Below are 15,866 nucleotides of genomic sequence, written 5' to 3'. Positions count from 1 at the left end.
GCTTGAGACTGCAGGTGCACAGGTACCTCTCAAACAGCGTTAGCCCAGTCGAGCATTTACTTATTTTTTTCTCTCATTTTCAACAGTAAGACATCCTAGCCCCCGTGTTCAGCCTGTGACCTGCGACACTACCTTTGCTCCCACACCTGCTGACTGGTTGCTTCCTCAATCCTGCATTTCTGCAGTTGATTATTCCTGCCCAAGCACAGGATAGATACAAAATTCCTTTTGAACTGCATCCTACATTTGCCAGACAGTTTCTTCAATTTATCAAGACTGTTTTGAATTCTTACTCTGTGCTCCAAGATGCTAACAGCCTCTCCTGTCTTGGTAGTATCTTCAAATTTAATTAGTGGACTCTCTGGACCCTCACTCAGGTCAATTACGTAAACATTAAACACTACCGGATTCCACACAGATCTTAGAATACAATTTTCCAGTTATTCACCCAAGCTGTAATAATTGCATCTAGTCTTTCCTCTTGCACTGCTTAAGAGAGTGCCAAGTGAGACCTAAGCTATGGCTAAAGCTGAAATAGGGGATATTTACTATTTCTCCCCGTATCTACAAGTGCGCCTAGGTCTAGCACAGAAACAGACAAGCTCTGTTACTTGCTAGGGATTGGAGCAACGCAGGTTGCTCTTTAGTGCCCTGATTTTTTGTCTCTCTCCATTTAACAATAGGCAGTGTTTGTAATTTTCCGGACTTCTGGAGACTTTATAGTCCTTCAAATACTCTTGGAGATCAAAGCTAACAGCACTGATTTCTCTGATCACAGTTCCTGTTACTGCTTTGAGTCTCCTGGAGAAAATACCTTCAGATCAGGCTGACTTAGGACAACTTCTGCTTCAAATGCTTGCTTCTCTCCTTGTGTGGGTCCAGCCAAGACCTACCACGACATTTGCAGTACAGTGCTTGCGGGGCCAGCGTCTCTGCTATGTCCAAGCCATGGACACGTGGTCAGGCTCACATCAAGAAAGACCTTCTGTCCAGCCTACAGAAATCTCACTGTAGGAGACCCAGTCCTTGGGTTTTATCCTCCTGCTGTGCCACTTTTACAGTAGGAATCGCTCAATGGCTCAACATGTGCCATGCAAAAAAGTCATGCAAATCAGAAGCCCAAATGAAAGAACAAAACATGAAACCAAAGACAAAGCCCCCAAACCAACCCTAAAACATGCCACGGCAGTGTCTTTTGTTTTTATTGTCGTTTTTAGCTTTGAAGGAGATGTTGTGTTGTTTCTTTATCACTCACAGAGCCGCCAAGGGCTGCTTTGGAGTGGGAAGCCCTGAATACAGAACACCAACGGATGGCTCTGCGCCTGGGAGAGGCTGGCTGATCGGAGATGAAATTTTAGCCGTGCCAGTGCGGAGTTGTTCTCTTCCTCCTGCTCAAGGGGCACCACGAAGCCAAATCCCGGGAGAAGGAAGCTCCTGGGCGAAGGCAGGTACTGAAGGGCAAGGCGTTAATCCCCGGCTTTTTTTCGGGGTCGGTCCCACGAAGAGCATCCCCCAAGGAAGGGTGGGGGGACTCCTCCAGGGTTGGACGCGCCCCTCCTCAGCGGGGCGAGGTGCGGGGAGTCCCCCGCGGCGGCGGGGCTCGGGGAGGGGCAATGGAGACGGGACACCGGGAGCATGCCGCGCCCCCCTCGCCCGTCCCCTAAGCGGCTTGGTGACCCGGTTGGAGCCGCGGGGGCCGGAGCCGGGTGGAGCTGCATCACGGCGGCGGCGGAGGCTCCTCCCCGCTCGGCGGAAAGTTTGGGGCCGGCCGGTGGCGGGGCTGAGCGACGGCCGGCGGCGGCGGGAGCCGAGCCGGGCAGCGGCGGGGAGGGAGCTCCCATGCCCCGGGCGGTGCCGCGCCGCCATGGGGAACGGCAGCGCCGGCACCGGGCCCTGCAACGGCACCGCGCTGCCGCCGCCGCCGCCTTCACCGCCAGCCGGAGGAGGAGGAGGAGGCGGCGGCGGTCACAACATCGCCGCCCTGGTGCTGGGCATCGTCCTCATCCTCCTCATCGTAGGCGGCAACGGGCTGGTGTGCCTCAGCGTCTGCACGGAGCGGGCGCTGAAGACCACCACCAACTACTTCATCGTCAGCCTGGCCGTCGCCGACCTGCTGCTGGCCCTCCTCGTCCTCCCCCTCTACGTCTACTCCGAGGTGAGGCTGCCCCGGGGCACCGGTGGGACCGGGGCTTGTGGCTTTTGGGCCCGGGGATCCTGAAAGTTGCAGGGCTGCGCGGTGGGATCGATCGAGTATCCAGGGTTAAAGCCCCTCTCCGTTCGTTCCCCACCTCCATCCCCGCATTTCAGGAGCACTGCCGCCGCTGTCCAGCCCTTCGGGACATCCTCTGCGCTCCTGCTCTGCTGCAGGGATGCTGGTGCCGCTTTCAGACCACCGCAGCTTCTCCCTGTTAAGTCTCCCATGGCATCGCTGGCTGCTTGCAGCGCAAAACGGCTGCAGGACCGCCAGTGATGGGAGCGGCCGCCGGTTTAGTGCAAGTTCTGGGCTCCTCCATCGTCATCCCAAGCGATTGCTGAGCTGCAAGTGCTCTGAGAGGGGATGCACCGGGGTGTCTGCCCCGGGCCCGATCAGCAGCTTTGGGGAGCCCTTGCGTTGCACGCTGCCTAGGTTGCCATCAGCAGATGGTTAGGAAAGGACAGAGAGTTCCTTGTGCTCCGTCTGGCATAAGGTGAGCAGATTTCAGTGATAAGGGAGATCTTTAGCCAGGAAACAGGATTCCATGATGAGTTGAGTTGGGGAAGCTGTCTTTTTGGGGCGCTAGATGGGAGTTGGTCGCCCTACATCAAGGTGGCTTTGGTCAGCTAGCTGCAGGGCTCCTCCTGGCAGATTCCCTGGCCTGCACAGGCCTGATCCTGTGTGTGATGGTGCTCATGGAGAGCCAGCTTGGGGGACTTGGGTCAGGCTTTCTGTTCACCTCAAAACCTGTCCACCTCCAAGACTGTGACAGCTGAGGGAGAGGAAAACAGGAGCTCCTGAGGTTGAGTGGTTTTGCATCTCTCTGTGGCTCTGTGTAACGGGGAGATGAATGTTTGCTGCCAGGGGATTGATAATGCCTTGTGACGGAGGGGAATTTGTTGGGCTGGGGTGAGGAGGCTCGCTAGAGCCTGCCTGTTAGTACCAGCCAGCGGCTGTTTCCCTGCTCAAGTGGATGAAGGCACTCACAGGCCAAAATAGAGGTTTTCTGCACCTGTCCTTGCCGGTCGTGTGGAAGCAAGAGGAGTGCTCTCCTTTCCAGGTGTGAGGAGCCAGGATGCAAACTTGTGCCACAGCGAGCAGCCCCAGCAAGCTGTCGTCTGGGGACGGGGCTGTGTGTGTCAGAGGAACCTGGCCATTTCTGATAGCCACATGATGTCTGGTGGCTTAAGTGCTTCCTCAGGGGGCGAAAGGGGCTGTCCCCATGAGTGAGAGCGCACCATGTTCCTGTCCTTGCAGGCTGATACAAAAGCATACCAGCAGCGTTCAGGCCTTAGCAGCTCCCCTTCTCTCCCACGACCAGGGTGCACTTAGCACCTGACTGGGGTGGACCTGTATTTTCTTAAGCAAGGCAGGCTGCGGATTAGAGCTTAGGATGTTTTTAGCCTCCATACCTGGTCTTAGGATTTTGCAGGACATCGTGACCTCTCTGGAGACAGAGGTATTCTGGAGGGAGAGGTTCTTACAGGGACCCATAAGAAGAACCAGTGAAGAACAGGAGCATTAGAGTCCGCTCTCTCTTTCCACCGCACTGACAGGAGCCCCCCCGTGCTGTTTGGTTTTGGTGGTTTTGTTTTTCTCTTGTTAACTCAGTTTTGGTGGTTGGAAAGCCTCTGTCTTCATCATTCTTTTTTCTTCTTTTTGCAGCCACTTTTTGCTAATTGGGATTCCTTTTTTTTTTTTGCTTTCTTGCTCTTTCTGTGGTCTCTCCATGTCTCCAGTTCCCAATTCTGCAGGCAGACATGCACACCAGTGTGGTTTCCTCTAGCCTGCGGGCTTGAGTGTTGCTGGCATATGTAAAATGCGGGTTAAATACCCTGGGATACCTCTGAAAATGCTTCTAGTTGGACATGAGCATTGTGGGGCTCTCCTTGGGTACCACAGACATCCCACAAATTCTGGATGCTCAGGCAAGGGGCGTTCAGCCCTGTGTGAGCTTTAAACACCTGGACTGTCCAGCTGTGCCTTAGCTGTGACGATGCTTTGAGTGTTCACTTCCAGAGCTGTTCTAAAGACCAGTTCCGTGACGTAGTTCTGCCTTGTCTCTGCGCTCAGGATATTAAACAACAGGGAACGAAGGTGGCGGATGACAGAATTGTCTTTCCCTCCAACTTCTGCAGGTCCTGCAACAAAGCAGGCTCTCGGAGGCATAAGGGTCCCTGTACCAAGAGCATGCACAGGAGCTGCCCTGCTCCCACTCAGCGGCCACGCACAGGGTGGGTGTGGAATAAAGGTATACCACGTACAGGTATGGGGAGAAAGGCAGCTCTGTGCAGCAGCCACAGCCTCCTCCAGCAGGCGATGGGGTTTTGGGATGTCGGGCAGCTTAGGCTCTTGTCTGTGGTGAAACAGCACTCACTTCGTGCCTGGAAGTTTTTCTGTGGGCTCAGAGCCCATACTGCCTATGCTAATTTTTAATAATCTCCTATATTTGGTGCAGAATTTGCAGCTTATTTTGTTCTGAAGTATGCTAAGGAAAAGTGAGAGTGGCCATTGAGTCAGTGCCAGGGGACAGAAATTTTGTGGTGTTTTTTTTTTCATTTACTTGGAGGTGAAAGTGAAAATTGTAATCAGAATTAGTTGCTTGGATGGGAGCACGGGTTGTAGTGATTGTTGCTGTTTAAAACTAGCTTGATTTCAGCTTGCATTCTGTGCCATTGCATTTAGCCACTGAAAACATGGCAAGGACAGTCCTGAACGTTCAGTTCAACCTTTATTCTTGGTGTGGGGTTTTTTGTTTGGTTATTGTTTTTAACTTTAGTGCAGCTACTGACAGAGTAAAGCTGGACTTTGAGGGCTTATTGGAAAACTTGAAAACTGACTGAGAGTGGTTTTTTTGCTTCCTGTTTAGCCAGAGTGGAACAATAAACTGACCATTTCTTTCATTCAGCAGGAGAAGCTTCGTCATTTTGTGCTTTTTTTCCTGTGAGGTGGCTTCTTGTGTTAGGTTTTTGGAAACATCCCTCTCAGTCAGGACTTTAGAAGACAGCTGGAGGTATTTAACTTTTGAAGTGATGTCTGACATTTCCGAAAAACAACAGAACTCCCACAAGCTTCAGTGGGGATGGGATTCCTTCCTGTCAGATGGGGATTATCCTTTGCTGCTGTTCACAGAAGCTGGAGCACAGTGGGAGAGGCCTTGATCTTGTTATTTCTAGTTGTTAAGAAAGCTTATTCTGCTGTGTTAGCAGCATTTTTGACACATACTCTCCTTCTGTACTTCTGAAAGAGCCAGCGTGACTTTTTGTCACAGCTAAACTCTTAGTTCTGGTGAGGATTCAGAGATCTTGGCTGTAGGAAGTCAAACTGCGCGTCAGTTCTCTCTGTTTGTCCCATGTTTGTACCTGCAGGGTTGGAGAATTGCTGTTCTCCATACCATTCCACAGTCACTGCAGTCTGGACTGGAAGCGGAGCTTGGCTGAAGGGCAGGGAAATGGGGCCATCTGGTGCAAACCTCCCCTCGTCCTGCCCTCACACATGCAGCTTATGGGAGAAGCGCCGCGGTGGTGCGATGGCTTTCTGATGGTGAGCAGGAGATGGTGTCTCTTACTCCTGGCCAGTTGTGGTCCTGTTGCACTAGGCTCCCTCAACCAGTATAGAAATGGACAGCCCTTGGCTGAGAGAACTTTCTTTGGAAATAGGCCGGTGTCGTAGGAAATCAGAAACTCCCACTGACCTGGAGCGGTGTAGCTCTCTCCAGGCGTGCAGGAAAGCCTGCAGACCTCTTCTCCCCGCAGACCAGCCTTCTCTCTGTTAGACAAAGGCTTCCGCCTGAGTCCTGCCCTGTCTCTAGTGTTCACTGTGCGTTGTTGGAAGTCCTTCAGGCTGTATTTCTTTTCTCATTAATTTGTCCTGTCAAATTTACCTACCTTAGCAGCTCGAGGTAATGCTTGGGGCCTTAATGAGAGAGTGTTAAAACTGGTATGATGAAGCTGACCTTCCATAAATCCAAATGTTGCTGTCATTTGTCAGTTCAGATCCTCCACAACCTGATGTAACCAAGAAGCACGCTATGGATGGGAAGGGAAGAAATATCAACTTTTCCTGGTTTAAAGCCTCTGTTTCCAAACTGAGCAGCTCCTGAGACTGTGGATGTGAGTTCCTGACAGGGCAGTGCTTACAGCCAGTTTCTCTTTCGCAGAAATGCACCATCTTTAAAGAAAACAGATGAACTTTTGTACCCTGATCGTTCCTCATTCTTTTTGCAGAGCTGGTTTGGAGGGAGGGGGGTTAGTGCTGTTTGCCATTTGCCTTGTTAGCTCCTACGCAGGGGTGAGGGAGCCAGCGTGCAGGTATCGCTGTGTACACGGGCAGTCCTGTGCCACATCGCAGCGTGGTGATGCAGCTGTGCCCAGCGCTTTCCGCTGAACTTGTTCAAGCACAGAACAAAGACACATGTTCTAGTGTTTGCCAGTTGTTAATTACTGCCCAGCAGGCTGCCCTGATACGCAGAAGGCACTTATCTTCCAACATGCTCAGGAATCTCAGCTCTTAGCAGTATGACAGGGAGAGGTAAAAGTCCATGGGGAAGGTAGACTGCTCTTCTGCGGCAGCCTTGCCTTTCTGCTGAGAGTGTAGAGTGCTCTCCTAGCAATCAATCCAGTGCCAGTAAGGCAAGGATGATGGGAAGCAAGGGGGAAGGAGGTGGCCTGGGGCACTCCCAGGGGTCTGCAATAATTCCCCAGGAGCAAAGCCCTGCTTTTGTGTGAAGAGAGGCCAGGAGAAGATACCAGAGGCTCCTTAGAGCATTGATAGCACTGAAGATGGGGGTTATTGCTCCCCTGAGACAGTGAGGACACATGAGAAAGCAGAGCTGCGAGGTGCTGTGGAGGTACTGCAGGTGTCTTTAGGCTCTGAGTGGCTTTGCCCACTAGAAATCTGCAGTGACGGAGCAGCACGGCTACAAAGGCTTGTCTTTGTGTCTAACTTGCCCAAAGACTCTGTGACAATGGCAGGGGTCACCACAGCGGTTTATACAGCCCTCATTAACTGGAGGACTCTCAGCAATTAGGGCAGACACCAGGCTGAGTGACTTCCACTCTTGTACTCCGCTGTCGAGCACAGCTCCTGCCTGCCTGGCTTGGCAAACTGTCCCGCTCATCGGCTCTCTCCTTAATCCTCGCGGAGTACCTGCACTGCGAGAGGGGAGCTGCTGGCAGGAGCCCTGCAAGGCACGGTTATGTAAACGTCTTTGCCACTAAGATCTGTGTAATTGGTTATAAAAAGAGGAAACAGTTTTAGCAGATCTGCGTGTTTGCCTGGCTCCGTCTGCAGGTCAGGGAAGATGAGTGTTTCCGAGCAGGCGCTCTGCCTCACAGATCTCAGAGCGATAGAGCAACCAGGACTAATTGCCACGCAAGCTGATTTGTTGCATCTTCTGCATAAAACTTTGAAGATGTCAGTGCACCACTGGTATCAAAAGCTCTTTTTTTTTTTTTTTTTGCAGCATCTTGTGTGTTTGTGTGCCTGTGATGCAGCCCTTCTAATGAGAGACCAGCCCTCTACCCTCCAAATTTTCTGTGGCTCTCTGTGAATGCATGCCACCATTTTTTTAGCAATGTTTGAGATTAGCCTTTCCTGGAATCTTACAACTTTAATGGAAATAGATGTTCTTCTAGGCCTGACTGATGTCTGAGCTGCAGAGTCTCTGCACAAGATACCGGTGAGATGATACAGACCAGCAATTCTAAAGCAGTGCTAAGGATTTGATTTTCAGTGACCAGTAATGGGAGGAAGTTGTATTTGAATTTTAGGGACTCATAATGTTTCAGGTGGGTGATCAGACTTGCTTGTCATCTCAAAAAACCTTGACCTGATTATTTAAGTTGAGAGAGGGCACTGAGCCGACGTGAAGCCACCTTTGTCTTGTCTCCCACTCCCTCTTCTTCCTCTCCCCTTGCAGGTTGCCTTGTGTCTTCTGGAGAATGTAGCAGCCATCGCAGCTCATTAAAAAAGCCCAGAGTCAGCTTCATTTGGGCAATTCTTTGGCTCTGATGCTGGACTTTGCCCGGTTGCAAGGATTATTACTCTTCTGATTGGTGTCATAACCTTCTCAGCAGGCCTGGGCTCTTAGGATTAGCACCTTCAGTCTCTCCGTGCTGCGCGCCTGAGCCATGGCCTCGCTGAGGGCAGGCAGGTGCTTGTTCGGAAACTCAGCTGGGCAGCTCCTAATTCACTTCCAGGCTGCCGTCCCCTATTTCATATGCCGTCACCACCCGAGACCGAAGGATCGCTTTGTGCGCTCTGCTTCTCAGTGAGCCCGTTTGCAGGGCTGGCGAGAGAGCAGGTATGAAGCTGCCGTGTGGTGCCGCGCAGAAGCGTGTGGCAGGTCTGAGACGAGGGCTGTTACCATAGGAAATGAGACTAAAACCTTTGGCCCTGTCCTGGCTCGTGCCCTCGGGAGCACTGGCAGTGTAAGAGCTCTTCTGGCATCAGGCTTGTTCGCAAGAAGGCAGATTTTTTTCTTAGAAATCAGCTGTGCTTAGGCATGGGGACATCAGAATGACCTGACTAGGAAGGCAGCCTGCAAGGGTGTTTGAGAAGTCAAGTCCATCTCCCACTGTCCTATAAAATCATTTCCATAACCTCTTTGTATTCTTTGTAAGAAGCAGCTGGGGCTGTTCCTCCTCTGCACATAGTGGTTGATCCAGAACCTGAGTGCCGTTGGTAGTGAGACACTGGTATCTTGTCAGAGACCACAGTGGCTGTGTGTGAGTTTTACTGGTGTTGCCAGCCTTGGTCGGGTAAGCGGGCAGCCAGTCTGCACCCAGAATATCGCTTTGAAAGGGCTTTGCTTTGCGTCCCGAGCGGCAATCATTGTCACCTTCCTATAAACCCTCCCTGTCAGCCACGGAGCGCTGAGCTAAGGGCAGAGCGTGCCCCTCCCTGCCGCACGCATGCAGTTTTCCATCTTCTTCCAGGAGGTGATGCCTGGAGATTTCGAGTGTGGTGGCTGATACACCTAACCTCACCTTTTTAAGGCTTTTTTTCTCACCAGAGGTGTGCAGAGCATCTCATCAGCCTTAGAAAAGTTGCAGCAAGGAGACTGGCTTGTGGGGTTGTATTTGCAGCTTTGTTTTATTTAAGGGAGACAGCCAGCCCGTCTGTTCTGCTGTGCAGCTAGCTGGCCGTGTCACCTCAGCACCAGCCCTACTGATCCTGCATCGCTGGAGAGAAACAAGGGGCCTCGCCCCGAAGAAGAAGCGGAGGATGCAAACAAGCTGATGGAAGGGGAGTTGCTCTGGAGCACTTCTTAAAGGAGGCTTGAGCTGTTTCTGATCCCTAAAGCTTTACACTGTGTACCTTGATGGGCTAATCTTCTGCAACCTCCTGGAATTAGGTACCACTTAATCACATGGCCCAGCAAAGCCAGCTATGCCTCTAATCCAAAGTCACTCACCCCTGCGAGAGGCTCTCGGCACATTTTGCTAAGGTGGGCAGGCAGGAAGCATGGTGTAACGGGACTTTCCCCACAGTCAGAGTCTTGGGGGCTGGTAGAGAAAGGGAAGGGTTTGTAGAATTTTCTGGAGGCTGGTGTGGAAAGAGAAGGATTTGTAGCATTTTTTGAGCGCCCAACTTGAATCTCACGGCAAAGGCTGTGTCTTCTGAAGGTGCTGCAGCCTGAGAGCTCTTGTCCTTTTCAGAATCAATTAGCTCCCCAAAATCATAAACAGGTTTTGAAAACTGTGGCCCAGAATCAATTTTTCTCTCTCATTATCTGAGCTGAGCTTGTCAGGATGCCAGTGAGCTTGGCAGAAATTTGAGGGTTGTTTTTTTCGGATTCAGCTCCCAGGTTCAGTTTGGGGTGTCTGATCTGTGCTAGAGAAAGGCTGAATGAAGCACTCGGGTCTGAATCCCCACCTCTTAAGGAGACGGCTGGATAAAAATAGCCACACGGTTTCTTAAGCGTCCGCTTTGTACAGCTCCACTAATCGTAATCCGGTGCGTGACATCATTACTGCCCGTTATCAATCCTCACAGGGCTGCTGCCCCCTTCCTGGCAGGGCCAGGGGTCTCTGCACCTGCCCAGCGTTTCGTGGAGAGCGTCACCCGCGTGGGTCCGCTTTGGGTGCTGGGATGGATGAACCCAGAACCTCTTGTTTAGCATCTATACACGAACAAATTAGAAAATCTATTCCTGTTTCCTGAACCGCGCACGAGGCCGGTGGCGTTAGGTGACACGAGCTCTGGTTATTAGCGTGGGTTGGCTTTGGAGAGGGACGGACTGGAAGCGCCAGGCTGCCCCTGCGGTACCCTGTGCCTTGCTGAGCGGTGCTGCCCAGGGCTGGGCGGGCACGGCTGCACCCCCGTGCGTCGCAGGGCCCTGCGGCCTGCAAATATCTATATATATAAAAAATATTTTTATATAGCACATTTTATATAGAAAAATGTGTAGTAAATTCTCTATATTACATGTAGCAATATAGATGTTATAGTAATATTTATTACATATATATTTTACGGAATAGTAAGGTTATCTACAGAGTATATAGTGTTTGATATTTTGCAAACTCCCAGGACAATTTTATATTTATATTTATTTGTATACAATCTAATTTTTAATAATAAATGTAAAAATTTTAAATCTAATTTATAAATATACATATATTACACATATAGCATCTATTGCATAGAAATAGATGGATAAATTATCTGTAATGTATAAAATGTTATACCTTGCGTTGATATATGATATATATCATAGAAAAACATTTCACAGGATGTATAAATGTTTACTACATTCTACGTCTTGTATTACAGCAGTATATAGTACAGGGCTTATTAGTACATGTATGCTCTAGATAATTTCATACACGTGTGTGTTCTATAGAATATATAGACATCTCTTCTGTACGTACGGCCTTTGTGAGGGGGCTGAGCTGTCAGATGTGCTCTGCCCCGACCTGCGCTAACGAGCTCCCGTCACAGGGGCCTTCCTTGCCAGGCAGCGGTGCTGGGCTCAGGGCATGGCTGGTGCCAGCCACTGAGAGCCATGGGCTCCTGGCCCAGGCAGAGCCCGTCCCCAGAGCCCCCGGTGCTTTTTGCAACAGCTCAGCGCCGCAGATTCTGCCGTAGGCCTGTTTAGGCGGTGGCCGCAGGCATCTGTGTTAATGTGGCTGTGAAGGCGCATGCCACCAGCTCTGGAACTGCCTTCCGCTCCCAGTTCAGCCGGAGCGGGGCTGAAACAGGGCAGCGCTTGGGAGGAACAGCGCCGGCTCAAAACACGACTTCTCTGAACCTCTGAAGAGGATTCTTTGCCTGGCAAGTGAAATACATGCTCTGTTCCGAAAAAAAAGCCCCTCAGACAGCCCAGCCCTGGCCCTCAGCAGAGCTTGAGAATCTGTCTGAGCTCATCTTGCCAGTAAACCTCTCCCTGTTCCAGCGCTGCTGCTTTGTGCCCTGCTCCTTACAGAACCAGCACGCAGCCCTGCGACATCGTTACACCAGATACGAGAGGCTCTGTTTGTTGCGCCGGGAATGGAGAGTTTTTAAAATAATTTTATTTAGAGTCGGTGCTCGCAGACCACACACAGCAGTGGTTTCTGAGTGGTGTGTGATGCCAGGCTGGCCTTGTGCTGAGCGTGACAATAAAACAGTCGTGGAACACAAACTATTCGCGTTGGGTGCAAACAAGGCGTTGGAGCAGTTTGGACATGACGGAGCTTTGTGCTCTAAGTGTTGAAGAGCCTCTCCCCACTTCCTCAGCTGCACAGCGAATGCATTACTGGGGCGAGTCTGGGGTGGGGAGTTTGAGGTGCTGAGCCCGCTGGCTGTCACTCTGCACGAACACAAGGCAGGGGCTGCCTGCATCTGTTGTTCTGCCCAGCACGACTGGCTGGGTGGCACTGGTCTGCGGGCTCAATTCTCCAGCCAGGCCAGAGCCACAAAGCCCTAAGCAAGCTGTGAGCTCGTGTTTGGGGCTGCTGGGCTGGAAGGCAAGCGCCATGCCACGGGCAGGACTGCTCGACTTCAGGCTGCTTGTCTGGAGGCAAACGTGGGCGGCTGAGGCGTCCAGGCACGGGGTTGTGTCATGTCATTTGGAAGGCAGTGGGACATGGCATCTGCTAACCCCAGGGATGTTCTCAGTTCCAGGGAGGCGTGTGGTCCCTCAGCACGGTGCTGTGCGATGCCCTGATGACCATGGACGTGATGCTGTGCACGGCCTCCATCTTCAACCTCTGTGCTATCAGCGTGGATCGGTAAGTGGCCTCCTCCTCGTGCCAGAGGAAGGAGCGTGGTGTCCTGGCCCCGAGCTGCTTCCATAGACACCTTTGTGAGGGTCCTGTGCAGGAAGGCTTGATCCTGTTCTCCCCAAAAGAGGGTGTTCTGCCTGCCATCCTGCCCCGTCACCAGCTTGGTGTCCCACCAGTCCCCTTGTGGTGGCCACAGCACAGTTGTGACAAGGCCAGAGCTGTCCCTTTGGGTGCTCTTCTGAGGGGGGAGAGCGGTTGTCACCCAGGCCTTGGCTGTGTAAGTGAATTAATGGTGGAGGAACAGCCAGCGGCAAGCGGCTTTGGGACCACTTGCTTATGTCACCAGTGGTGACACCGCCGTACTGGGACTGACTCACCGGGGGCCTGGAGATGTTCAAAAACCGTGTAGCCGTGGCACTTTGGGATGTGGTGTTGCGTTGACAATTGGACTTGATGACCTTAGGGGCCTTTTCCAGCTGTAATCATCCTGTGGTTCTGTGTTGGCAGGTTTATCGCGGTTTCAATCCCACTGAACTACAACCGGCGACAAGTCGACCTGCGGCAGCTGATCCTTATATCCACCACCTGGATATTCGCCTTTGCTGTAGCATCCCCAGTCATATTTGGCCTCAACAACGTCCCCAACCGGGACCCCAGCTTGTGTCAGCTGGAGGATGACAACTACATCGTGTACTCCTCCATCTGCTCCTTCTTCATCCCGTGCCCCGTCATGCTTGTGCTCTACTGCGCCATGTTCCAAGGACTCAAGCGTTGGGAAGAAGCCAGGAAGGCCAAGCTGAGGGGCGGCATCTACGGGGCCAACAGGAAGCTCTATCACCCCTCAACCTTTATCGAGAGAGAGCAGCCCGGCCTGGAGCCAGAGGAGTGCAGCCCCTACGCCCGCCCCGACCAGCCCGGGGACTATGTGATGAACAATGGCATCCAGACTGTCTCCTACCCGCACCTGAAGTACCCGCACCCAGGACACAGTCGGAAGCGGGCCAAGATCAACGGCCGGGAGCGGAAGGCCATGCGGGTGCTGCCTGTCGTCGTCGGTGAGTAGCAGCCAGGGAGGGATGGGAGATGTGCTGCGTTGTCCTGCAGCAGGGTTCGGTCTGGCAGGACTTGTTTGAACCTAGCCGCGCTCTGCCGACTGCCCAAAGTGCCCGGGCAGCGATGAGAGGCGTCACACTGAGAACCGTGCTCTGTCCTTGCTGGGGGAGGTGAGGGGAGACAAAAGCCACCTCCCTCTTGTTCCCTGTCCCCAGCGCCACGTCTGTGTCCTCCCTGTCCGTCACGTGAGGGCCTGTGTTAGCACCCATGCTCCCCTTGTTCCTGCGGAGCAGCCTGGTTGTGGCGTAAGCCTGCGCTACCCAACCCAGCCCTTTCTTCAAGATAAACCTGTGACTCCCGGTATCTTAAATGCAAATCTAAAACGACACAGAACTTTTTTCATCAACGTTCAGGAGGAGAAAGACATCTTAAATTTGTGTCTGGGCGTAAGCCCAGCTCTATGTGTCAGCACATCTGCTGCCTTTTCCCTCAGCACTCTGAGCTGCCTCCATCCTTGTTTGGCCAGGGCTGTGTTTGTTAAGCTAAACCCTTTTTAACATTCACCTCCCTTTCTCCCTTTAATGTCCTGGCAGGTGCTTTCCTCTTCTGCTGGACACCTTTTTTTGTGGTCCACATTACCAGGGCTCTCTGCAAGTCCTGCACTATTCCCACGCAAGTCACCAGCACTGTCACTTGGCTGGGTTACGTCAACAGTGCTCTGAACCCCATCATTTACACCGTTTTCAACGCGGAGTTCAGGAACTTCTTCCGCAAAGTCTTGCGCCTCTTCTGCTGAGCCCATCGGCACTGGAGGGGGGAAAGGAGGACCGGGCTCTTTTTTTTGTATAGTTCATTAAAGATCTATTTCTGCCTAAGGTCTGCTGTCTTTGCTGGGGAGGAGGGAAGGAGAGGTGGCAGCTAACGGCTGCTGGTTCCCGCTCTTTGTAGTGAGGAGTTACAGGTGAGTACCAGTGGATCCAGCTCCCATACGCTCCTCACTGGAAGCTGCAGCTGTAGCCACTTTTTTAATAATTGGTGCTTCATTTAAACCCTGGCGGCAAACCAGGCTTGTGAGTGCTGGGGCCTGCTGGTGTGTGCTGGGAGGCACTGAGCCACTTCGGTTCAGAGGTGGCTCTGGGCAGGCCTTTGGCCTGGCACAGCCTGACCAGGATCAGAAATCGTATCTTTTTGCATCGTTTTACTCGCAAGCCTGGCTATCCTGGAGTAGGGCCCCATGGCAGGTGAGTGTGTCTACCTCTGCTGGCAGAACAGCCTCCTTGCCTCGCTAATTGTTGTGTTTTTCTCTGCTCGGGAACGGTGACGGGCTGCGCTCAGGCTGCTGGGGCACGGAACGCACAAGGCTGGCGAGGGTGAGAGGCGCAAGGCTGCCGAGGTGTAATTTTAGCTTTACCCAGCCAAAGGCACCGTGATGTCATTGCTGCCTCTCCAGAATTCCTTACAAGCCCCGTGGTACCTGCCGGGAACCATTTCCACCCTGCAGGAAAATAAAATCCTTTCTCTCTTCTGGTAAACCTGAGTGCAGCGACACCGAGGGCAGGCAGAGAGCAGGGAACGCTGTGCGCGGAGGCTCGGGAGGGAAGAAAATGATTATTGCACAAAGCAGCAACCTTCTGCCTCGTGATTCCTGCATGGGGGATTGCTTTCCAAGGGGGAGTCTGTTTGCTTAGAAACAAAAGGGAAAGGAAGTAAGTACTGCAGGGAGCTCTTCAGCTTTTCTCCGACTAGAGTAACAGTCGTTCAATCAGTTTGTCACCACCAAAGAAACACTGAATTCCCACGGTGATGGCAGCGAGCATTTCTGAGTGCTGTGGCTCGCTGCTGTAGGGGCGCAGCTGCCCCGGCACCAGAGCTCTGATGGGGGCTCCTGGAGAGCTCTAATTCCAGATGAGCTGCACCTACAGTTTTTTCATTTAGGAAAGTGGCCTTGCTCTGTTTAAATTATTTTTAATTTCCCTTAAAAGCTGCAGTAAAGCCAAAACTCAGCGAGGAACTGGGGCGCAGCTCTGCCAGGCACAAGGTGCTCAATGGGGACAGCGGAGGACGCTGTTTGTGCGAGCTGCTGCCCCGTCACCCACCCGAGCAGGGGACCTGGCAAGGCCGAGCGCCCGGTATCTCAGCTCGCTGCTTCCCGCAGCTCCGCTTCTCCTCGGATCCACGCAGAGAGCGGCTCTGCCGTACAGGGACGGGGCTCCGCAGAGACGGCAAAGCTGCCACCGCAGAACCAACCTGTGCCGCGTCGTAACACGAGCCGCTGCTGTCTCGCCCTCGCTCCGTTTGGTCAGAACCTTCACAGGCAACAGAGGGAGGCCAGGAGCCTTGTAAATGAGCTGTATTGCTGCGGGCTCAATTAAGACAGTCTTTTCAATTAACTAATTGTCTTTAAGCTT

The 15,866-nt window shown here is 52.5% G+C and overlaps 1 protein-coding gene across 1 annotated transcript; it reads left to right on the top strand.

Annotated features, from left to right (window-relative positions):
* Positions 1-1,807: 1,807 nt before the first annotated feature.
* DRD4 (dopamine receptor D4) lies at positions 1,808-14,333 on the top strand. Its single transcript, XM_086749014.1, has 4 exons — positions 1,808-2,155; positions 12,299-12,411; positions 12,913-13,460; positions 14,052-14,333. The coding sequence occupies exons 1-4, from the start codon at positions 1,865-1,867 to the stop codon at positions 14,252-14,254; spliced, it is 1,155 nt and encodes a 384-aa protein (XP_086605140.1). The 5' UTR covers positions 1,808-1,864; the 3' UTR covers positions 14,255-14,333.
* Positions 14,334-15,866: the final 1,533 nt, after the last annotated feature.

This window comes from Chlamydotis macqueenii, chromosome 5 (genome assembly GCF_036417535.1).
Source record: "Chlamydotis macqueenii isolate bChlMac1 chromosome 5, bChlMac1.mat, whole genome shotgun sequence".
Lineage (NCBI taxonomy): Eukaryota > Metazoa > Chordata > Aves > Otidiformes > Otididae > Chlamydotis > Chlamydotis macqueenii.
Note: the sequence above shows the minus strand (reverse complement) of the source record. Positions and strands in the feature narration are given on the sequence as shown.

Excerpts from the sequence above, each read along its gene's own strand:
- DRD4 (XM_086749014.1), top strand. The coding sequence starts at position 1,865 with ATGGGGAACGGCAGCGCCGGCACCGGGCCCTGCAACGGCACCGCGCTG. Across the intron at positions 2,156-12,298 it reads CCCTCTACGTCTACTCCGAG|TTCCAGGGAGGCGTGTGGTC; the intron begins GTGAGGCTGCCC and ends GGATGTTCTCAG. Across the intron at positions 13,461-14,051 it reads GGTGCTGCCTGTCGTCGTCG|GTGCTTTCCTCTTCTGCTGG; the intron begins GTGAGTAGCAGC and ends ATGTCCTGGCAG.